Source organism: Pangasianodon hypophthalmus, chromosome 28, assembly GCF_027358585.1.
Source record: "Pangasianodon hypophthalmus isolate fPanHyp1 chromosome 28, fPanHyp1.pri, whole genome shotgun sequence".
NCBI lineage: Eukaryota > Metazoa > Chordata > Actinopteri > Siluriformes > Pangasiidae > Pangasianodon > Pangasianodon hypophthalmus.
In genome coordinates, this window is record NC_069737.1 from 16,489,698 (window position 1) to 16,514,869 (window position 25,172).

Consider the following 25,172-nt stretch of genomic DNA (forward strand, 5'->3'; position numbering starts at 1 on the left):
CTGGGGATACAGGGGACACTGGGGATACTGGGGATACAGGGGACACTGGGGATACTGGGGATACAGGGGACACTGGGGATACAGGGGACACTGGGGATACAGGGGACACAGGGGACACTGGGGATACATGGGGACACTGGGAATACTGGGGGTACTGGGGATACAGGGGACACTGGGGACACAGGGGATACAGGGGACACTGGGGATACATGGGACACTGGGGATACTGGGGATACAGGGGATACTGGGGATACAGGGGACACTGGGGATACTGGGGACACTGGGGATACTGGGGACACAGGGGATACAGGGGACACTGGGGATACATGGGACACTGGGGATACTGGGGACACTGGGGATACAGGGGACACAGGGGACACTGGGGATACTGGGGACACTGGGGATACTGGGGATACTGGGGATACAGGGGATACTGGGGATACAGGGGACACTGGGGATACAGGGGACACTGGGGATACAGGGGATACTGGGGACACTGGGGATACAGGGGACACTGGGGATACAGGGGACACTGGGGATACTGGGGATACAGGGGACACTGGGGATACTGGGGATACAGGGGACACTGGGGATACAGGGGACACTGGGGATACTGGGGACACTGGGGATACTGGGGACACAGGGGATACAGGGGACACTGGGGATACATGGGACACTGGGGATACTGGGGACACAGGGGACACTGGGGATACTGGGGATACAGGGGACACTGGGGATACTGGGGACACTGGGGATACAGGGGATACAGGGGACACTGGGGATACTGGGGATACAGGGGACACTGGGGATACTGGGGATACAGGGGACACTGGGGATACAGGGGACACTGGGGACACTGGGGATACAGGGGACACTGGGGATACAGGGGACACTGGGGATACTGGGGACACTGGGGATACTGGAAGATACAGGGGACACTGGGGATACTGGGGACACTGGGGACACTGGGGATACTGGGGACACTGGGGATACTGGGGATACAGGGGACACTGGGGATACTGGGGACACTGGGTACACTGGGAATACTGGGGGTACTGGGAATACTGGGGGTACTGGGGATACAGGGGATGCGGGGGGTACTGGGGATACTGGGGATACTGGGGACACTGGGAATACTGGGGATACTGGGGATACTGGGGACACTGTGTCGAGCACTTTATAAAATACCAGTTTGTCGTACTGAGGGTGTTGCTCACACATGGAGGGATTGAGATGAAACACGACACGAGCACGTTTGCGTTATGTTTGGTTTGCTGTGTTTGATGTTTGTGTCACACACAGTGACTTTAATGCAGCGCAGGTGTGTTTACACACAGCTACAGTATCGTTTATGTGTGAATATAAAGCGAGATTTTAAAGCAGAAGTAATGATATAATCATGTAAATGTATAACCTGCCTGCAGTTAAACACTGACTGAGGAACTGTTTCTGCTCTGTGAGACTCGATTAATATAGACAAGTAAAAACCAAAAGCGATGAAGGCTAAAGTGTGTGTGTGTGTGTGTGTGTGTTTAGTTTAGTTTAGCATCCCTCTAGGCAAAGACAGAGAGACGGAAAGTGAAGGAGGGATGAGTGGTTCCTCTGTTTCTTTGTCTGATCTTTTAACTCGTCCCACTGCTGAAACCAGAGTGTGTGGGCAAGCTAAGGCCTGTGTGTGTGTGTGTGTGTGTGTGTGTGTGTGTGTGTGTGACCTCTCTCCCACCTGCCTGTATGCGTCGATAGGTAGAACTCAGCACTAAGACAGATAGCCTCAGGGGGAAACTGCACCCAGCTACACACACCCAGCTACACACACACACACACACACACACACTCGCCCACTGCAGTGAACTTCATCCACCTCTCTGCAGTGAACGCCAAAAATGTACATGCTTCAAGACTGATGCTGATAGAAACACACACACACACACACACACACAGCTCAAGGGAATAAGGGGCGAGAATAACCTCCTCACTCAGACAGAATTAAATCAAAGTGAAGAAAATCAAACGACCAATTAGAAGCTGGAATGTGTTTCCTTGGAGACAGAATGCTGAAGTTTAATTGGTCAGATCAAAGGGGTGATGTGAAAGTGTGTGTGTGTGTGTGTGTGTGTGTGTGTGTATACAGTGTGTAATATAAAATCTAGGGTAGTTATACACTTACCTAATGCATCTCTTGCATTTAAATTTTATTGTATTTATATTATATATGCATTAATTACTGTGCAGTTAACTTCCTCTCTAGTGATTGGTTCTCTCAGGTCCTCATTTCCTCCTAAATCCTCTTCCCGTTCTTCGGAAGAGTCCTGGGGAAAAAAATCGGAATAATTTAAAATAACGTAATTTTCATTACTTCGCCAGATGCGTCAGAAAAGAAATTAAAAATGATGAAGAGACGACGGATGACTGAAAGAGCGCAGTGTGTTCTGCTTTATAACGCCCCTCTGTGTCCCACACACACACACACACACACACACACACACACACACACACACACACACACACACACTGAGCCCATTGTCACAGATGCTGCAGCCTGCAGTGAGACATTCTGTGCTCGTGTGTGTTACACAGCGGTGTGTTCTCACTCAGCCAGACTGTGTGTGTGTGTGTATGTGTGTGTGTGTGTGTGTGGAGTTTTTGCATGAGGGGATTTTTCATTTGCATGTGTGTGTGTGGGTGGGTGGTGTGTCTCCCAGCATGACGTTCCTCCTGTCAGTGTGTGTCACTGCGGTGGTGACAGAGTTCCGATGGGAAAGAGCAGCGGAGGTCATGGTCATGTGAAGGTGTGTGTGTGTGTGTGTGTGTGTGTGTGTGTGTGTGTGGGGTCTATCTCCCGTGTCTCTGTCTCTGCATGCTCTTGAATGAGGACTTTATTATTTACTGCCGAGCCCATATGACCTTGCTGCTGCGTGTGTGTGTGTGTGTGTGAGAGAAGGTAATTATACAGCTTATTACCAACACACGCAAATCTGGACTTTATGATTCAGCTCATTGTTTGTCCTTTAAGATGTGTCACAATGTGTCTTTTGTGTGTCACATTTAGTGGACTGTGTGTGTGTGTGTGTGTGTGTGTGTGTGTGTGTCCTGTTTACTTCATATAGCACAATAGATCCTGTTATGTGTTTGACAGATATAGAGATGGTGGAAAAGTCATAAATCACGCATACACACACACTAAAGTGGGCTTTGTTCTCTCACTCTCTGTCTCACACACGCACACACACACACACACACACACACACGATACATGATACATGATACATGTTATTCACACACACACAGAGAGTCACATACTTGCATACGTACTTATTCTCTCTATAGCGTTTATGCCCCGCCCCCAGGGGGCGTATCCTTCTCTACAGTAGGAGCTCGTTAGCAGTAAACATCGTCCGCTGGTGTGTTTTTGGCTGGGTGTCTTCTCACACACACACACACACACACTATTCCCTTTTCCAACAGAGAATAAATGGGTGGAGTTGACTCATGTGGAAGAGGGTGGAGTTTATGCGAGTTGGTGGTCATGTGATTTTCAGAGGAGTGTTTTTCCGACTCTGGGCTGTTTAATGTCGGAATGTCGCTTCCTCAGACTGATGGAGAATTCCGTCTTGATACACCGTCTCCATGTCTTCACTGTTCTCCGTATCTAGCTAGCTCACTAAGGTACGGTCAGGTGTGTTTAGAGCGGGCGAGGGTGTGGCATGGCGCATCTCGAACGCTATTGGCTGTTGCGTAAGTCAGTCCTTTCAGAAGGAAATACATCAGTATGCAGAATAAAATCACTGCTAAGGAGCCGTCTCACAGGGATTTTAAGTGAAGTTCCATCTGAAGAACCAGGAACTCTGAGAACCAAGATAAAGTTCTGGATTCAGCCTGCAGAGAAAACGAGACTCGTTAAACCAGATGAAGTTTATATGCAGTGGGCTCGTGTGAACAGCTGTGTAACACGCTTCAAAAATAATACCACGAAACGTTTCTGAAGGATGTATCAAAGAACTTTAAAACCACTGCGCTGTGTGTGTGTGTGTGTGTGTGTGTGTGTGTGTGTGTGTGTGTGAGAGAGAGAGAGATCAGCAGTTTATCATGTGACCACTAGAGGGCAGCGGTGACATCATACTGCAGATATGAACTCCTCTCTCTCTCTCTCCCTTCTCGTCTTCTTTTCCTTCTTTATTAATGCGCTTCATTTCTTTCTGTCCTTTTTTTCTTTCTCAATTCAGTTCTCTCTTTTCTCTACTTCACTGTCCTTCTCTCCGTTCTCACTCTCTCTCACTCTTCGTCTCACTCTTCGTCTGTTTTTGCCTTTGCTGCATTTCTTTTTCCTGACGTATCCTTTTTTTGCTGTATCTATTTCTCCTTTTTTCTTTCTCTATCCCTCTTTCACTCTTTCCTCTTTTCTCAGTTTCTCCCCTTTCTCCTTCCTTTCTTCCTCACCTCCTCTCCCTTTTCACTCTATCCATCTTCAGATCTTCTCTCCGTCTTTCTGTCCATCTCTCCTCTCCTCTTTTCTCTTTGCTCATCATTTTACTCATTCATCCTCTCTCTCTCTCTTTCTGTATCTCTTTCTCTCTCTCTCTGCAGGGTGATTATTATTCAGGGTGCAGTGTCAGTGCTGATGGTCTCACACACACACACACACACACACACACGCTGCTGATCCTTCGCTCGCTCAAACCTGCAGAGAGAGAGTGAATGCGATGAGAGTCAGAAAGAGTGAAGGAGGGTGCGTGTGTGTGCGTGTGTGTGTGTGTGTGTGTGTGTGTGTGTGTGTGTGTGTGTGGACTGCAGAGACAGTGCAGTGGTGCAGGACGAGTACTAACCCGCTTCATGCTGCCACCCTCGAACACACACACACACACACACACACTGTGACCTTTCTGCAGCGTCATGTCCTTCATGAAGTTGTGTGTATCGTAGATATTATTTCGTTCACTAAGTAGCGCACTTATATAGAGAGATGAATCTAAATGAGTCTCTTTTTAACATCTAGGGCAGATAATTGCCTACGTATAAACTGCTCCCTCGTACCCTACATAGTGCACATCTGTAGGGAATACGGAACTGAACCCAAAATACCTCCTTGCTGCCTACACAGTGCACTATGTAGGGTGTAAAGCCATGACTCCTGCTCTGTGTAGTGCTCCATGTCTGGGTTTAGGGCACTACATAGGGTGTAGTGAGCTCATTATTTCTATCCCTTTTAGTCCTCGTCTTACAAACATAGATAAGTCACTTGAGGAGTTGTTTCCTAACAAAAGTGAATGATTTGACAGGTTGCTGTTCTAGAAAATTTATACAAACACTTGAAGAGTCACTAACAAACAAGGAGTCATTTATAAATATAATCATGGATCATCTGGGGATTCATTTACAAAGCTAAGTGAATCACTTGAGGACTCGTTTACAAAGCTAAGTGAATCACTTGAAGAGTTGCTTACAAACATACGTGAATTGATTGAGCAGTTATCTCCAAACATAAGTGAATCAGTCAAGGAGTCATTTATATATGTAATCATGGATCATTTGAGGAGTCATTTACAAACATAAGTGAATCAGTCAAGGAGTCATTTACTAAGATAAGTGAATCAGTCAAGGAGTCATTCACAAACATAAGTCGGTCTTGTTTCCAAATGTAAGTAAATCATTTAACGAATCATTTACAAACATAAGTGAATCGTGTGACTCACTCATATCTGTGTTCTTAGATCAGCAGAAGTTGTTAAAATGAGCTAGAGAGCGTAATGTAACTTTATAGATTATAAAATTAATTGTATATTACATACAATTAATTAATTATTATACTAATAATAAATAGACAAATGTGCCATGTGCACTAAAAGTGATGTATGTGATGTATGATGTACAGTATGATATATAATGTGTGATGTGTGATATAATGTGTGATTATATATAAGGGATGATGTGTGATATATAATGTGTGATTATATATAAGGGATGATGTGTGATATATAATGTGTGATTATATATAAGGGATGATGTGTGATATATAATGTGTGATTATATATAAGGGATGATGTGTGATATATAATGTGTGATTATATATAAGGGATGATGTGTGATGTGTGATATAATGTGTGATTATATATAAGGGATGATGTGTGATATATAATGTGTGATTATATATAAGGGATGATGTGTGATATATAATGTGTGATTATATATAAGGGATGATGTGTGATATATAATGTGTGATTATATATAAGGGATGATGTGTGATATATAATGTGTGATTATATATAAGGGATGATGTGTGATATATAATGTGTGATTATATATAAGGGATGATGTGTGATATATAATGTGTGATTATATATAAGGGATGATGTGTGATATAATGTGTGATTATATATAAGGGATGATGTGTGATATATAATGTGTGATTATATATAAGGGATGATGTGTGATATATAATGTGTGATTATATATAAGGGATGATGTGTGATATATAATGTGTGATTATATATAAGGGATGATGTGTGATATATAATGTGTGATTATATATAAGGGATGATGTGTGATATATAATGTGTGATTATATATAAGGGATGATGTGTGATATATAATGTGTGATTATATATAAGGGATGATGTGTGATATATAATGTGTGATTATATATAAGGGATGATGTGTGATATATAATGTGTGATTATATATAAGGGATGATGTGTGATATATAATGTGTGATTATATATAAGGGATGATGTGTGATATATAATGTGTGATTATATATAAGGGATGATGTGTGATGACACTGAAGCAGTTGAACACACTGATGCTGAGGTAAATGTTTCTTACATTAAGCTCAGTAACAAACAGAACGCATTCAGTATTTATGTGACGTTCAAGATACTGGGGGCTTAAAGCATCTGTGGATGTTTATGACCATCTCAGCCAGTGTGTGTGTGTGTGTGTGTGTGTGTGTGTGTGTGTGTGTGTGTGTGTGTGTGTGTGTGTGTGTGTTGGCTGGAGGCCTCAGAAGCAGAGTCAATTGAATATTAATGCATTTTGACAGCAAACATAAAAAACGTCCGCCTTAATCTGAGACAAACCTGCAGAACGTCTGTGTGTGTGTGTGTGTGTGTGTGTAGTTTACCAGTTGGAACTGTCTGGAAAAGCAGGTGTTCATCTCACCTTTGTGTGAATGACAAAAGGTGTGAGAGGGAGTGTGTGTGTGTGTGTGTGTGTGTGCGTGCATGTGTGTATGCGTGTGTGTTTGTGTGCATGTGTGTGTGTGTGTGTGTGAGCTAATGAAAGAAAAACACTTCTACCTGACAGTTCAAAGGAAACGAATGACGGTTGATTAATTAGCTCTCGCTTTCTTAAATATTCAAATGATATGCGCATATATAACGACTAGATTATCAAGGTCATCAAGTAGCACAGTGATATCCAACAGACACACACACACACACACCCCATATCCGAGTATTAATAGTGCACTACTCGAGGCCTCTGTGTGTTTATATTATGGGATGTTTTTCCACCTTCCTCCCCCCTCGTTCCTGTTCTCTCTCACTGACACTCGTTCGTTAGTGTTCATCGTTAATCTGGATGGAGGAACCTTCTATTAATTACCTCATTTATTTAACAACCTGTTCCTCTGTCTCTCAATCTGTCTCTCCCTCTCTCTCACTCTCTTCCTCTCTTTGTGTGTGTCTCTCTTGATCTCCCTCTTTTAGTTTCCATGTTTTGAGTGTATTAATATTTTTCTTTTCTGGTTTTGTCGTTTGTCTCAGCCTTCCTTCATTTATCAACCAGGTGCTTAAAGGAACTGTAATAAGACTGTAATAGAGCTGTAGTAGAGGTGTAATAGAGTGGTAATAGAGCTGTAGTAGAGGTGTAATAGAGCTGTAATAGAGCTGTAATAAGACTGTAATGGCGTTTTAATAAAGTTATTAGAACATTATCTTTACTACAATAGAACTGTAATAGTACATTAATCTAAATTTATTAGAGCTGACAGAACGTGCTGTAATAGAACGTTAAACAGGCTTTTATAAGAATATTAATGAACTGTTTTAAATTTGAATTTAATTGTAATAGAGATATAATGGAAACTTTAATCTCACTGTAATACGACTCTAACTAAACTCACTAAGATTTAATCAAAATATAACCTGAATTTGTTTTATTCTAAATTTAGTAGATCTTTAATAAATTTAGACTCACTGTAATAGGACATCAAAAGAGCTCAACACACACCCACACACACACACACACACACACTGTCACTCTGACACACACCTGTTTTATTCTCGTTAAGTGTGTGTTAATGAGCTGAAGCATTGAATCCGGTGCAATCAAAATAAAATAATTAAAGCCTACATTTCAAAGAGGACTTCAAAGGCAGGAGCACACTCACCACTGTGTAGTGTTTCACACTGAAGTGTCTGATCTCACACACACACACACACACACACACACACAGGAGTTTTTAATATTTTTCCAAAAAAATGGGAAAAAAAGACTGTTTTATTTTTCTCAGTGTGTGTGTGTGTGTGTGTGTGTGTGTGTGTGTGTGTGTGTGTGTGAGTGTGTGTCTGTGTGTGTCACTCTCGATTATTTTGATAAATATTTAATAGTTGACCATTTCCTCCGATTAATAATGGAGTTCTTCTCATACAGTTCTTCTCATACAGATAATTATCATTTGTTTTTCTTTAGATAAATGCTACATAAATATTTCATTTTATCCAAAAATTGATCTTTTTATTTAAAAATAAATTAATGACAATTACTTACATTTTCTTATAATGTATATACAATTTTGTTTCAATAATGCATGGCTTTCCTGAACAGTATCTGTAGCATTACTTTCTTACCAGCAGGGAGAGAAATTAAAACCAGCAAATTCTTATTCTCAGTTTAAAATAACTTTATTAAAACTTTATTATATTATAATTTGACTGAATTGTTGTAAAATCATCCATCATAATGAAAACAGAATGTAGGCTTTATTGTTGCAGTGTTAGAAAAACATTTGCATTTTCATGATACTACTACTACTAACACTACTACTACTTCTCCTGCATGCTAGCGTTTAGCGTTAGCATAGCGCAGGGTGTCGGATTCACACTTCAATCGCTTAAAAGTAGTTTAACGTTGTTTAACTGAACATAATTAAACACTCACACAGACACAGCACTTAAATGATCATTTAATCAAAAGCTCCTCCGTTATCTTCCTTCCTCTCCACGCCTGCACGCCGGAGTGTTTATAAACGCACATGAACGTTAAACACGCCGTAGCCGAGTGAAGCTACATTTCTCTTAACTCATTCACTGCACTTTTTCTTCCCCGTGCACGTTGCTGAATAATCTTCCGCATGGTTTATTGAAACGCTGACTCTGCTGCACAGTGTCGCCACCTTCTGGAGCGATTTTTACTGAATATTTGATTATATGAAATTTTTTTCATAATCGAGCAGCATGTAAAAGAATTCAACTTTCTTATTCATGTGTTATATCTAATGTGACTTCTGTGTGTGTGTCTTCAGCCGTTGCGCAGGGTGACGTTCTCCGTGGCGACAGATGCGGGTTGCTATGACAGCGGGGTGGACGAGTCGGAGACACCGAGCAGTAAGAGCAGTAAGATCGGCGTCCTGTCTCTTCCTGAAGACGGGTACGAGAGAACGACACCCGAGGGCAGTGTGGGGGAGGAGGAGCACGTGGAGAACGGTACACACACACACACACACACACACACACATACACACACTCACACACTCTCACACACACACACACACACATACACACATTGACACACACACACACACTCACAAACACACACATATACACACACACAGAGTTAGGAGTTGTGGTTTAAACTTCAGATGGAGAACTGTAATTCTCCTGTGTCACCACTAGAGGGTGGAGCTGCAGCTCTGTTTCACTGCAGCACTCTGACGTCTTACTCCTCCTCTTTCTCTCTCTCTCTCTCTCTCTCTCTCTCTCTGTGTCTCTCTCTCTCTCCTTTCTTCATCAAAATCCCTTTTCCTCTCTCTCTCTCTTTCCTTTACTCTTCTACCTCTCTCATCATCCTCCATCCTTGTACTTTCTCATTATCTTGTCTTCTCTTTTTATTCTCTCTATCTCTGTTATTCTCTATCATGACTCTCTCACTCCTCTTACTTTCTCTCCCTTTCTTACATCTTATTGTCTGTCCATCTCTCTCTCTCTCTCTTTCTCTGCCTTTCTGTTCATCTCTCACTCTGCCTTTTTGTTTCTCTCTTCACATTCGAAACATTTTGTCCATTTTATATTTCTTCTTCTTTCTTTCTTTTTTTTACAATTCTCTCTGTTTTTCTTCATTCTCTTCTGTCTTCTCTTCTCTCTTTTCTTTCTTGTTCTTTCTTCATCACCTTATCATCCCTCCTCTATTCCTCTCTCCATCTCTTACCCTTTTCTCAATCTTTTTCTTCTTTCTCTTTCTTTCCTTCTCCTGCACCCTCTTTCTCTTTCTAACCATTCTAATTCCCTTGTATCTTTCACTCTTCCTCTGCCCATTATTTCACTCTCTCTCTCTCTCTCTCTCTCTCTCTCTCTCTCTCTCTCTCAGACTCGAGGCAGCTCCCTGACGTGGCTTTAACGGGAAAATGCACTCGTGACTGTGGCGAGTACGGTCACTCTGACACCTGCTGGATGCCTGTGCAGTCATCACCACGGAGACTCCAGGGCAACGGAGCACCACGGCAACGCATGTCCAGCTTCACATCAGCGGGCGACGACAACAACAATCACGACAACAGCGATCGAGAGGAAGAAGAAGGAGAGGAGGACGATGGCTCGGACCAAGGCAGTGGAGGGGGCGGAGCCGACGATACACGCAGTCCCCTGGCCAACGGCGATCCGCTCGCAAGCCGTCGCCACGGTGACCGCAACAGGAACATCGGGGATCACAATCGGAACCTGCTGAACCGCAAGATGACATCGGCATCATATGACACCTTTAGCAGCGCTAGGTTCGGAGGTCAATGCCATGGTGACGACTCAGAGATGCCCCGCCCAAACGAGGTCATTCCACTGACCAGGGCAGGGGGCGGAGACTTCAAAACAACATCATGCCTGCAACTATCACGCAGGGAAGTTTACCTGTGACGAACACCTGAGATACGAACTCGCACCTGTGATACGAACTCGCACCTGTGATATGAACTCATCTGAAATATGAACTGGCACCTGAGATATGATGAACTCACACCTGAGATACAAACTCACACCTGAGATACGAACTCGCAACTGAGATACGAATTCGCACCTGATATATGAACTCACACCTGAGCAACAAACTCACACCTGAGCAACAAACTCACGCCTGATATCTAAACCCACACCTTAAATAAAAACTCACCTGAGATTTTAATTTGCATCTAACAGATGAGGTCTCATCTGAACCCTGAACTCACCCCTGAGATACAAACAGGAAATTCCAAGAGAGCACCTGATATGAACACCTGGGTTACAAATCTGTACCTGAGAAATGAAGTCACCCCTGAAAAAGTAGCTTTCACCTAAGCTAGGAATCTGAACCTTAAATGCAAAGTTCACATCTAGGAGATGAAGAACCTGAACTATGAATTCTCACCTGAGCTGCTGGTTCTCACCTGAGCTACCAATAGGCATCGTACAAAATCACAGCTAAGCAACAATCTCACACCTGAGCTAGCAAGTTTTAGATTCACACCTGAGTTAGGAATTCACATACAAGAACTAAAATGTGGACAACACCTGAAACTACAAACTCTCACCTGAGATGAGGATTCCCACCTGAGATCTGAGCCTATGCCAGAGATATCAATTTGATAAAAAGTGTTGAGTTCACATCACACCTGAAATCTCTCATCTGACCTTCCAATACAGACCTGCCAATACAGAGCTTCCAGTTCTTACCTGAGCTACCAAAACACATCTAAGCTACCAATTCTCACTTAAGTTACTAATTCACCTGAGCTACAAATTCTCACATGACGTACCAATACAGACCTGCACAATCAGTTTGCACCTAAGCCATGAACTCACCTGTGCTACCTGTCCTCACCTGGGCTACCAATCCTCACCTGACCAGATCTCACCTGTTCTACCAATCCTCACCTGACCAGTTCTCCTCTGGGCTGCCAATCCTCACCTGACCAGTTCTCCTCTGGGCTACCAATCCTCACCTGACCAGTTCTCACCTGTGCTACCAATCCTCACCTGACCAGTCCTCACCTGGGCTACCAATCCTCACCTGACCAGTCCTCACCTGGGCTACCAATCTTCACCTGACCAGTTCTCCTTTGGGCTACCAGTCCAGGTAAAGACTGTTAACCCAGGTGGGAACTGGGCTAACATTCCTTACCTGGACTACCAGTTCTAACCTGGGCTACCAAAACTGACTTGAGCTACTTGAACTATGAATTCTCACTGGAGCTACCAGTTCTCACCTGCACAATGAGTTTGTACCTGAGCCACAGACTCAAACCCGGAGTAAGACTCATCACCTGTTTAGGACGAGTTTCAGGAATTTCAGAACTTACGCTCTAGAACTGAATGTTTCTCATCCCCTCATGTCTGTGGATGAAAAACGAAAGTTGAGTCAAGGATTCGGAAATGAGTTGTCTCACAGACGTTAAAGAAGTTGTGAACTGTTGAAGGAAAACTGTTGAACGTTGCATGTTTGATCTCCAGCAGATGGAAAAAAATCTGAAAAAAATTTGAGGATTTGAAATGATTTTATAAACTGAATTACTTTTAGGGCTCTTTAAAAGACTTTAAAAGTAACAAGATGCACGTTTGGCCTCCTGCAGACAGGGGGTGCTGTGGAGAGAGAGAGAGAGAGAGAGAGAGAGAGAGAGCACTTTTACAGAACTGAACCCGGCATGGTGGACTCGGTGGTCTCCTCTGACATCATCCCTACAGAAAGAACCGAACGTTACAGCGTTAAGCTAACTTTATTTTTTCGTAAGTTAACTAACTGACAACACTTGCTGTAATGCTAATCAGCTAGCTATATTTATTACCTCATTTCACTGAGCTATTATCCAGCTAGCTGTTTACGTTTAGCTAACATATTCTGATAACAATACTATGTTGTTAATTATTAGCAAGCTAGCTTAATGTTGCTAGTGTTAGCAAAAAAAAAAAAAACTTAACCGTGTGGGCGATTTCAGCCAATGAACAGTATTTATGATGTCAGGAAGGACCACTATGCACATCCTGATTTTGATTGACAGGTGTCTGTGGATCATTATGGGTGGAGCTTAGGTTAAATGTGCCGGCCAATCAGCCAATCCCAAACCTCATGACGTAACACCATCACCTGACTTTCATTTCTTTGGCTTGATATAGTTTTAGCATAAGACTTTCAGTTCTACACGGCAATTGCTAAGCTAACTAGCTACGTACATGCAGCACAATGCTAACATTAGCTAGTTAATTGAAGTTTGTTAGCGTTAAGTATACTATTGTATTGCGAAAGCAAATAAGTAATTACGCTAAATTATCGTGATGTCTCGTGAAGTTTGCGAATGGCTGAACAAATTTACATTAAGCCCCTCCCCTGCTGACCCAAGGGCACCTGTCACTGGGTGTAAAAAAGACATCTGACCGCCACAGCCAATCAGAGACGTGAAGTGTAAAGTGAAGTAAAAAAAGTTAAAACAATCATTTAGCACTTAACCAATCAAATGTAAGTATTCAAATGATATTCAAATCAGCTTTTATAGAATCAGTAGACAAATGAAGACTAAAATACAGTATTTTTCTTCCGTTTCTTTTTTTTCATGGATGACGAACACAAAATGGAGCGATTTCATTGGACGCTGTTCGTAAAAAGACTGAAAAGCAAAACAACAAAAAAAAATCACAACATGACGTTGAACTTTTGACAAAACGGAGAAACAGAACAAAAACGGAATGAAAAAGGAACTGTAGTTACTTCATTAGCCACGTTTTCTTCTGCAACTATGACACACACACACACACACACAAACATACACATACACATACACACACACACACACACACACACACAAACATACACACATACGCTACATATTAGCCATCGTAAGAGGAATTAGCTGTAGCATTTTGCCTGCTTAATCTTCACACATTATTGGACTATAAACTAATCCTCCGTTTAAGTGCATACAGAATTTCAGGGCATTAAATATTAAAACACGACGATAACAAATTTCATCTGTTTTCTTAGTTTGTTTGTTTATATGTTTGTTTTGTTTTTTCTTTAATGTAGGTATACCAAATTTCTGTAAAGACGACACTGCATGCCTGTAAGCTAACGCTAATTTTGATATAAAAAAAAATAGATCCCAAAGGGATTTAATCTCTTTAAAAAAAAAAAAGTAAGTGTGTGTGTGTGTGTGTGTGTGTGTGTGTGTGTGTGTGTGTGTCCAGATACTGGATCTCCAAATCATCATTTCATAACAACAACAACAACAAAAAAAACACTTTTATTTTTATTGTATTAATTACAACAGCTTTTATTTCATAATGTAATAGATTTATGAATCATACTCATAAATGACCAATCACAAGCCCTGCCTCCTTTACCAATCACAAGCCCTGCCTCCTTTACCAATCACAAGCCTCGCCTCCTTTACCAATCACAAGCCCTGCCTCCTTTACCAATCACAAGCCCCGCCTGATTTACCCACATTACTAATCACTGCTTAGAAACGGTTGCTATGTGCCGTTATCTCTATTTTAAAAAGAGGTTTGGTTTAAAACTCTGAATTCTTCAGCTTGTCCCTCTGAGGAATCTTTAAAGGTTCTATGTAGAACCCTTCAAGAGAAGGGTTCCCTTTCAGACAGGGTTCCACGTAGAATCCTTTTAGGAAGCTAAAACTTTTAACTGTCCAAAGAAATGAGAAGAACTGCAGTAAAGTCAACTGTGTCTGCTCTTAGAAAGAAGGGTTCTTTCAAGGTTCCTCAAAGGTTCTTTGGATGATTGACAGTTCTAGGATTCTAAAGCGGTTCTACTTGGAACCTTCTGTCAAAAGGAGACCCTCTGTTCTACAAAGAAATTTTGATGGACAAACCCAAGAGTCATTTAGTGCTAGATCTACCAGTTATTTTTTCCCTCGAAGTGTAACACAGTCTTTACAGGCTCTTTGAATCGTTCTAACAAGTTCTAACTTTCTCTAGGCACTCTGCTTTAAAATCTGTTCTTTGATTCTACAAAAGAAACAGGTTCCAAGCTGAAGAACCTTAAACATATGGTTAGTCTAAGATGAGTGTGATCCTCCCCTGTTGACAGACTTCAAGTGGACAGAGTGCTTTAGAATAAAAGGGCAAATCTAGAACTGTTAAAGGTTATTTAGTTCTTCCTCTGGGAGAACCCTTAAAGGTTCTTAGAGAACCATAGAACAGGATGTTTCCCTCTCAGAAAGTGTTTCAAACTAGAACCTCTTAGGGAGATAAGAACCCTTATCTATACACAGAATCCACTGAAGAACCCTTTTTCTAGCAGTGTAAGTTCCTCTCAGCTGACGTGCTGTTAATTAAAGGGTTCTTCGGGAGTTCCTTGGATACTTGTGGGGTTTTTGCTTTTTAAATGGGTTTCTTTAAGGGAAACCCTTTCTTGTTGGGGGGTTCTACACAGAACCATTTGGATTTTCCTCAAAGCCACTCACCAGAACATGTTTGATTTTTTAAAATAAAACTTTGCCTTAAAAATGGTTCCTTAAGGGTTCTTTATGGTCTACCTTGTCGCTGCTCTGTGTTCTGCTTGGAATACTCTTTGAAAGGAAAACCATCAGTTGTAAGGTTCTACATAAAAGTAGAAAGTGCTTTCAGGTTCTAGATTTACCCCGCTTTCTATTTAATACAGGTTCTTATAAAAACAGGCTCCTTAGGGGTTCTTGGAATTGGTGAAGCATCTTAGCTTCATAAAGCAGTTCTGTTTGGAACTCCTCTGTCTGTCTGTAGGGTTCTGCATAAATTCCCCCAAACTGAACCCTTAAGGGTGCTAGCTGGAACCTGCTTGTATAAGAGCTCTGTAATGGCTGTAAGGTTCTACATGGAACCTAAATACTGTCATGTAGTAGCCGTTTATCTCAGTGGCTCCACCTCCATTTTTCAGAATCATAAATGAGATAGCAACAGTAACAAGGAGTGGGTGGGGCATGGAATCAGTCAGATTGATTTACAAGTGGGCGGGGCTTGGGGTCAGTCAGTTGATTTGCAAGTGGGCGGGGCTTGGGGTCAGTCAGTCGATTTGCAAGTAGGCGGGGCTTGTGGTCAGTCAGTTGATTTGCAAGTGGGCGGGGCTTGGGGTCAGTCAGTTGATTTACAAGTGGGCGGGGCTTGGGGTCAGTCAGTCAATTTGCAAGTGGGCGGGGCTTGTGGTCAGTCAGTTGATTTGCAAGTGGGCGGGGCTTGTGGTCAGTCAGTTGATTTGCAAGTGGGCGGGGCTTGTGGTCATTCAGTTGATTTGCAAGTGGGCGGGGCTTGTGGTCAGTCAGTCGATTTGCAAGTGGGCGGGGCTTGGGGTCAGTTAGTTTATTTACAAGTGGGCGGGGCTTGGGGGTCAGTTAGTTTATTTACAGGTGGGCGGGGCTTGGGGGTCAGTTAGTTTATTTACAAGTGGGCGGGGCTTGGGGGTCAGTTAGTTTATTTACAAGTGGGCGGGGCTTGTGGTCAAGTCAGTTGATTTACAGACTTATACTTTTCCATTTCTCTTTTTTTTACTCTCGCTCTCTTTTGTCATTATCTCTTTTTATTTATTTAGTCTCCTTTTTTGTCTGATTTGCATATTTTTAATCACTGGACCCCATATCACCCCTCGACAAAGAGATTTATTCATTGCCATAAGAAAAACAAGTTCATCCAGCACCTTAAAGGGTTCTTTGCTTGGTTCCTAAGTAGAACCTCTTTAGAAAGCTAGAACCATGCAAAGAAGGTTAAAGTCAGTAAAATTTCCTGAAACGTTATGAGTTTGAATTTCCTTTCTTTAGTTTTTCACTGGAGCTGTGAGGCTAACGTCGCTAACAAGTAACAGAAGTTTATGGCCACCAGTTTAGCGAAGTGGTTCTGACTCTATAAACAAAAGGAACAAACAAAGTCACAGAGTGAAAAAGAGTGGCAGTGAAAATCACTTTCTTCCTCAGCACACAGTTTGGTGTCACTCCACACCAGCGTCAGACTCAGGTAGGGGGCGTGGCCTACAATCTGAGGGCGGAGCTTGAACGTTAGAAGTGTTTAATATAATAATAATAATGTTCTAATTTAATTTGCATGTTCATTGTTAGTGTTAACGAACCAAACGAGGGTTTCTGAGGCGAGTGTGTGGTGATTTAGACGTGCAGTTTGCACAACGTTCTTCTTAGCAACATTAGCATTAGCCTCGTAGCTTTAGTAGAACCGAGCACATTTAGGGTAACAGTGTTACCAATGTTTTGCAGAACCGTTCCTTTCACCTCAGTTCTCTCATCGTTCATTGCTTCATTTCAAACATCAGACTGGACTCCGGAGGTCCAAAGCCAAAAAATGAGTGATTCTTTCTTTACAAAAAAAAAAACTAAACTAAAACATGACTCTGTCTGTGTGTGTGTGTGTGTGTGTGTGTTCTTTGTAGGCTAAAACCTGCTGTTCTAGAGCAGTGTGTAATTATTCCTGTACAGTTCAGGGTGTAAATGAACTCCTCTGTATCTTCTCCTTTTTCTAATGCACGTTTCTCTTTAACTGATTCATTAATCATCTCCGAGCTTTTTTTAACCAGCACTCGACTCACGTACCGTCACACACGGAGAGACGGCCATGAACTTTAACCTGAACGGCATGCTAACGGCGTTTAATCTGCACTTAACGAGGAAAATGTATTTTTTATTTTGCTTTGATGTGATGAATCGATGAGTTGATGAATCAACGAATCGATGAATCAATGAATCGATGAATCAGTGAATCGATGAATCAGTGAATCGGTTCACTTTGTGTTTGTGATGATAAACACTGAATGAGGGCTCTGGAGCTGTTTGGTATGTTACAGTTATGTACAAGTTTGACTTTTTGACATTAAAATCTCTTTCAAACTTCTTATTGACTTTTTATTGACTTAGTACAGATTGGACGTGTGTTCTGATAAACAGTTTAACCTCATGTCCAGAAAACGACAATGAAGAAGAAAGTTTCAGTGTAGAGAATGAAGAGAAAAAACAGTTCTGGATCTGGATATGTTTGGTGATTTATTTTATATTTATTTACATTACTTACATTTATATTGTGATTATGTCGAATCTAGAACCATTAGGAGTTCTTCAGTCACCCCTCTGGAGGTTCTTTGTGGAACCCTTCAACTAAGTGTTTCCTAATCAGAAAGGCTTTCAAGAAAACCTCCAACTTTATAAAACAAAGTTGCTGTTATAGTGAAATACTGAGTTACTGTTAGCACCCTGAAGTTGATTATTTTCCTCTAACAGCACGTCCCCAAGTGTTTTATTCCTCTTACACCACACAACTCACCAACAATTACAATTTTTATTAATTAAGCAATGTCATATTTATTAATGACATGTGATACTATTTGTCTATTTATAGTTAAATTTAATGTTAGGTGAAAAGAGATAGTTCCTGTTTTCACTTACGTTACAGCAGCTATAAACACTCGTTCACTCACCAGTCTCTCTTTTTTCTCTCTATTCAAGTTAACAAGACAAAAAATCGCAGCTTGTTACGTATGTTACTGAGAAACCGCAAAGAAATGTAAACTCCTCTGTCCTGAAGGTGTCGGAAAACTTAAAGTTACAGCTTTACCTCTGACTGTTACAGAGCGCTGACACTGGAGACTCCTTCCATAAACATTAATGTTAAATAACTGTCTCCTTACTTTCCGAAAACTTCACCGTATTAATGATTTTGTAATCTGTTTATGTGGAGCGTCGGCTGTACACATCCCTGTGAATGAGCTGTTACTATAGAAACGATAACGTATTAGAACGAGCGGATTAATCTGAATATAGAAAACTTATCAACACCGTCTGACCAATCAGAATCCAGAATTCAGCAGCTCTGTGGTGTAAGCTGTAATAATGCATCATAATACAGGGGTTTTATAAAAAGCGACACAGTTCTCAGAGCCTGTTAAAAATCATCATTTATTTGGTTAAACTGTGTATTTACTTTATCAGAAGTGTGATAAATACACTCTTGAAGATTTGGTGTGTGATGAGTGTGATCTCAGCGGTAGAAGATGAGCACCGCCGCCTCGGTTATCTGCTTACTGGCGCTCCAGCCGATGTGAGTGCCGTAACCGTCCCAGTCGAAAGAGGTGAAATCACCACACTGCCTCGGAGACCCTTCAGGAAAATGCCCACCTCCTCCTATACAGCACTACACACACACACACACACACACACACACACCACCACCACCACCAACATACCACTTCATCTTCAATACATGGATATCCAGAGTGTGTTGAGTGTGTTGTAGACCCTTAGAATATCTAGAACCCTTAAAGGTTCCCCTCTGGGGAAAGAACCTTAGAGCAGCGTGTTTTCCTGTTGGAAAGGGTTTACAAGTAGAACTGTATGTTCACACTAGCAGGCGTCAGGTCACTCGTGTCTCTTGCAGTTTGTCACTTGTGGGCGTGGCCTGTCCAGCATTCTGATGAGAAACACTAGTAGCTATACTGTATATGTCTTCTAACGCTAACTAGTTAAACACAGTGAGTGAATATATGAGTGGACAGCGCGGTGCCATTCTCTCCCATTGCGCAGTTCTGAAGGCTTTTTTATGTTCGGAATGGGAGTCGCCATCTTGTGGAAATTGGAGCCAGAGCATGCACAGTAAATACGGCCGGGTGGACAGTGGGTCCTTAGACGGTGCTTCAGCTAACTCAATGTAGTACAGCGTTATTCATTAATATGTAATATATTAAATGTAACCGTTAAATGTAGCTGAAATTTCTGCTCCATGTCCCACACATACATAGAAAATGAACTGTTGCATCAGGCTTCATACCACATATCTACACTGCACACTACAGCGCTAAACTCCGCTAAAGCTGACTTCGTGTTTCTCACAGACTATTTAGTGCAGGAGTAAATGCTTTGGTACGGTTCTCTTTTCTACATTTGTCCTTGAGAACTCGGTCATGATAGACAGGAACTGTGCAGCATGACAAGCAGCCATACCTGCAAAAGCATAAAGTATTTTCTAACGATTGCGTCCCGTAAGCTAAAACCGGTCAGGAAAATAGCGCACAGCGTGTGGTCGCCATTTTAACGTTAAACAAACCGTTACCACTTTATCAGTTTAGCTGAAGATGTTAATATAGTTGTATGATTAATGTGTGAACAGAACAGGTTTAATTCTCACGTGTTCATTGTGGCAGCCTGTGGGTTTGACTCCCGAGCAGATCGCCATCGCTGCGTTTTCCGTGTTTATCGCTCGGAATGTGATGAATCCAGGAACAGTGTTTGCTGTGGAGAATTTAAAAAGTCATGAATGTAAGTCCTGTAATAATGGACAGCAGAGAGGAAGTGGAAGAAATCGCAACTCGACAAAGATCTTGTCTCCTACCGTGCTCTCCTGTCCAAATTTTCATCTGAAGTGACTTCTGCTAAGACTGCCTTCTACAAAGAAAAGCTGGAATCCTCTGAACAAGATCCTCGCAAGCTCTACTACATCTTTTCTTCACTACTCAACCCTCCGGCTCCTCCTGCTCCATCCTCCCTGACTGCTGAAGACTTATATTTATGATGAGAAGATTGGAATAATCTGCCAGACATTCAGTTCTACTCCTACTCTTTCACTACACACTGAGGACTCTCCTTCTCATTCGCTGACACAGTTTTCTAAACTAACAACAGAAGAGATCCTGCAAATCATCTTATCCTGCAATCCTACCATCTGCCCATTGGATCCAATTCCTTCCACAATGCTCCAGACCATCTCTCAAGACCTCCTCCCCTTCATCACTATCATCAATGGCTCCATAACATCTGGTCATGTACCAACCTCATTCAAGAGAGCAAGGGTTATTCCCATCCTGAAGAAACCCACTCTAGATCCCTCTGACATCAGCAACTACCGACCGGTATCACTTCTCTCTTTTCTTTCTAAAACCCTTGAACGAACTGTCTATAATCAGCTGTCTTGCTATCTCTCACAGAACAACCTCCAAGATCCCAATCAGTCTGGCTTCAAACCGGCACACTCCACAGAGACTGCCCTTTTGGCCGTCACTGAGAAGCTACATGCCGCTAGATCAGCCAAACTGTCTTCAGTTCTCATCCTCCTCGACCTTTCAGCAGCGTTTGACACAGTGAACCACAAGACTCTCCTATCCACCCTCATGAGCCTAGGAATTCGTGGTGCAGCATGGCAATGGTTTGTTTCCTACCTGGAAGATCGGTCATATCAGGTGACATGGAGGGGATCCACATCTGCTCCCCGCAGACTCTCCACTGGTGTCCCACAAGGCTCAGTACTTGGTCCTCTCCTGTTCTCCCTCTACACTCAATTTCTTGGTGCGGTCATATCCTCACATGGGTTTTCATACCACTGCTATGCAGATGACACTCAACTCATCCTCTCCTTCCCTCCCTCAGACTCTCATGTTTCTGCTCGGATATCAGCATGTCTGGCTGACATCTCATCATGGATGACAACTCACCAGCTGAAACTTAATCCCACCAAAACTGAACTGCTGTTCATCCCAGGTGATTCATCCCCATCTCAGGATCTTACAATTTCCCTAGACAATTCTCTGATCTCGCCTTCGGTTACTGCACGCAACCTTGGGGTAACCATGGACAATCAACTGTCCTTCTCCTCTCACACTGCTAATCTAACACGCTCATGTCGATTTCTCCTTTATAACATCAGGAGAATTCGTCCATTTCTTTCCTCACAGGCCACACAGGTACTTGTTCAGTCGCTTGTCATTTCAAGACTGGACTACTGCGACTCACTCCTGGCAGCTCTGCCTCTGAGCGCCATTCGTCCTCTGCAACTCATCCAGAATGCAGCTGCACGACTGGTTTTCAACCTTCCTAAATTTTCCCACACCACCCCATTGCTGCGCTCCCTCCACTGGCTTCCTGTAGCTGCTGCATCAGATTTAAAACACTGATGCTCGCCTACAAACCCAAAAACGGACCAGCACCCACTTATCTCAAAGCTCTTATCACACCTCGAGCGCCACCACGCTCCCTCCGATCCTCTAGCACTGCTCGACTGGTCCCTCCATCTCTCAGGGTACGAGGAAGACCTGCATCGAGACTCTTCTCTGTTCTGGCACCAAGGTGGTGGAATGAACTTCCCCTAGATGTCCGAACAGCTGAGTCACTGGCAGTCTTCAAACGACTTCAAACGACATCAAACGACATCTAAAGATCTACCTCTTCATAAAGTACTTAAGTTAGCACTTTCAAAAAAAAAAATCCCCCACAGAGTTTTGGACTGATGGTATTCCTAGTTTGTGACCTAGTGAGCCAATATCAGAATGTATTTTTGATAGACTTCAAAGCACTTTTGTAAGTCGCTCTGGATAAGGGCGTCTGCCAAATGCCATAAATGTAAATGTAAATGTAATAAACATAAATCTCAGTAGTGAAGTAAATACACCACCTCTGATGTGGGGTCCATACAGGTTATGGTTGGATGTGGCGTCTCCAACATCGTACACTACAGGAACAGAGGGGCCGTGGTTAGCAGGACAGCTTCCTACGTTGTACTTCACTGGGAATTGCTGAAAACAGGAGAAAACTGAATTAATGTAAATGCTGTAATTATACTGCTCTATAAACACACGGGAAACATACACAGTGTTAGATAATTGTTAGATGAATGTTATGTAAGTGTTACATATACGTTATTATATGAGGGTTAGATGAGGGTTAGATGAGCATGTGAGGAGCCTAGGAGCATTAGATGAATGTTAGATGAATGTTAGATGAACGTAGGCTGAATCGATTCCGCATCGATTTTAAAATATTACTCCTAACCTATAAAGCATTAAACGGTCTCGCTCCGCAGTATTTAAGCGATATGTTAGTACCTTACGTTCCGCCGCGCCTACTTCACTCTAAGGATGCAGGCTGTCTATCAGTACCATGCATTGCCAAAACCACGGCAGGGGGCAGAGCTTTCTCTTACCAAGCCCCAAAATTATGGAATAGCCTCCCAGTTAATGTACGTGAAGCAGACACGGTCTCGGTGTTTAAGTCGAGGTTGAAGACTTATTTATTTAACCTAGCATTTAGCGACTAGTGTTTTAGACAAAGGAGTAGATCTGGGGGACTCGTGGATGTTGAGTTTTATCTCCACACGGTGACTGTGAGTGTACCTAACCACTTTCCTTCTCCTTCTGCCGAGCTACACTCCTGAGCTGCTGGTAATCCAGACCTCCCCCACCTTCACTCTGGACCTGTCCACCGGCAATGCTTCATACTGCCACGAAAACGCTTCAGCTGTTTTCCATGGACTACACCAACACACATTGTACACACACACACGCACTACAGTGTAAACCCATATGAGGATGGGTTCTCTGTTGAGCCTGGTTCCTCTCAAGGTTTCTTCCTATCACCATCTCAGGGAGTTTTTCCTTGCCACCGTCGCCCTGCTTGCTCATCAGAGACGGCACACACACACACTTCACTTTACTTTTGTTTGTGTAAAGCTGCTTTGAGACAATGACCTTTGTAAAAAAGCGCTATACAAATAAAAATGAATTGAATTGAATTGAATGTTAGATGAAGGTTAGACTGGTGTTAGATTAGTGTTAGAAGAAATGACATCTGATCTAATGGCAACGGGACACAGCATTTCTAAAGTGAACCCTCCAGGAGTGAAAGTTTTGTCACCTTGAAGAGATTGTAGAGGTTTCCTCTGTAGAGACTGAGGAATTTGGTCTCCGTGTGGTAGCGCAGGAATGAGGATAGTTTCCAATGCTCCACTAGCTCGTTATTAGGAACGTGCCACACTGCCACATTCTCCGCTGTGATGTCATAATACCCAGGATTCTGTGGGATAGAGTACGGAGATGAAGAAGAGGAAGAAGAATCTTCTCATCATGTCGGAATTTCCTCATAATGACAGAATGATGTTTGTATTAAACACTGTTAGTGTATTTATGGAATTCACTAACTGCACTGTTATTAGTGTAAATTATATAATACTTTAATAATATTTATTACATATTCTCATTTGTTTAGGTTTGTGTGTTGGTTTAGTTTGATTTGGACCTTGAAGTCGTCGCTGGTTGCAGCTTCTGCAGTGCCGAATGTGACGGTGTTACTCCACGACCCGTCTCCCTCAGGTACGTTCGGACTTCCACCCTGCTGACTGGACCAGCGATCACCTTTAGATTAGAGTTACATAAACCTTAGAGGAGCGTTAGAGGAGTGTTAGATGAACGTTAGATAAACATTAGAGGAGCGTTAGAGGAGTGTTAGATGAACGTTAAATAAACATTAGAGGAGCGTTAGAGGAGTGTTAGATGAACGTTAAATAAACATTAGAGGAGCGTTAGAGGAGTGTTAGATGAAGGTTAGATAAACATTAGAGGAGCGTTAGAGGAGTGTTAGATGAACGTTAGATAAACATTAGAGGAGCGTTAGAGGAGTGTTAGATGAACGTTAGATAAACATTAGAGGAGTGTTAGAGGAGTGTTAGATGAAGGTTAGATAAACATTAGAGGAGTGTTAGAGGAGTGTTAGATGAACGTTAGATAAACATTAGAGGAGCATTAGAGGAGTGTTAGATGAAGGTTAGATAAACATTAGAGGAGCGTTAGAGGAGTGTTAGATGAAGGTTAGATAAACATTAGAGGAGCGTTAGAGGAGTGTTAGATGAAGGTTAGATAAACATTAGAGGAGCGTTAGAGGAGTGTTAGATGAAGGTTAGATAAACATTAGAGGAGTGTTAGATGAACGTTAGATAAACATTAGAGGAGCGTTAGAGGAGTGTTAGATGAACGTTAGATAAACATTAGAGGAGCGTTAGAGGAGTGTTAGATGAACGTTAGATAAACATTAGAGGAGTGTTAGATGAACATTAGATAAACATTAGAGGAGCGTTAGAGGAGTGTTAGATGAACATTAGATAAACATTAGAGGAGCGTTAGAGGAGTGTTAGATGAACGTTAGATAAACATTAGAGGAGCGTTAGAGGAGTGTTAGATGAACGTTAGATAAACATTAGAGG

At 42.2% G+C, this 25,172-nt stretch overlaps 2 protein-coding genes across 3 annotated transcripts in view; one reads left to right on the top strand and one right to left on the bottom strand.

Moving 5' to 3' along the window:
• pcdh7a (protocadherin 7a) overlaps positions 1 to 14,198 on the top strand; it is a 32,478-nt gene extending 18,280 nt beyond the window's left edge. Inside the window, exons 3-4 of the mRNA XM_026912110.3 lie at positions 9,521 to 9,701; positions 10,582 to 14,198. Coding sequence (XP_026767911.3) covers positions 9,521 to 9,701; positions 10,582 to 11,120 — 720 coding nt within the window. The 3' untranslated portion in view covers positions 11,121 to 14,198. The remainder of the gene's footprint in view (positions 1 to 9,520; positions 9,702 to 10,581) is intronic.
• A 4,895-nt stretch (positions 14,199 to 19,093) lies between these two features.
• LOC113525555 (intelectin-like) overlaps positions 19,094 to 25,172 on the bottom strand; it is a 29,948-nt gene continuing 23,869 nt past the window's right edge. For both annotated transcript variants that reach the window (XM_053231121.1, XM_034301091.2), the window contains exons 6-10: positions 24,212 to 24,327; positions 23,831 to 23,989; positions 22,593 to 22,713; positions 20,337 to 20,440; positions 19,094 to 19,346 (exon numbers count right to left, since the gene is read on the bottom strand). In XM_053231121.1, coding sequence (XP_053087096.1) covers positions 19,194 to 19,346; positions 20,337 to 20,440; positions 22,593 to 22,713; positions 23,831 to 23,989; positions 24,212 to 24,327 — 653 coding nt within the window. In that variant the 3' untranslated portion in view covers positions 19,094 to 19,193. The remainder of the gene's footprint in view (positions 19,347 to 20,336; positions 20,441 to 22,592; positions 22,714 to 23,830; positions 23,990 to 24,211; positions 24,328 to 25,172) is intronic.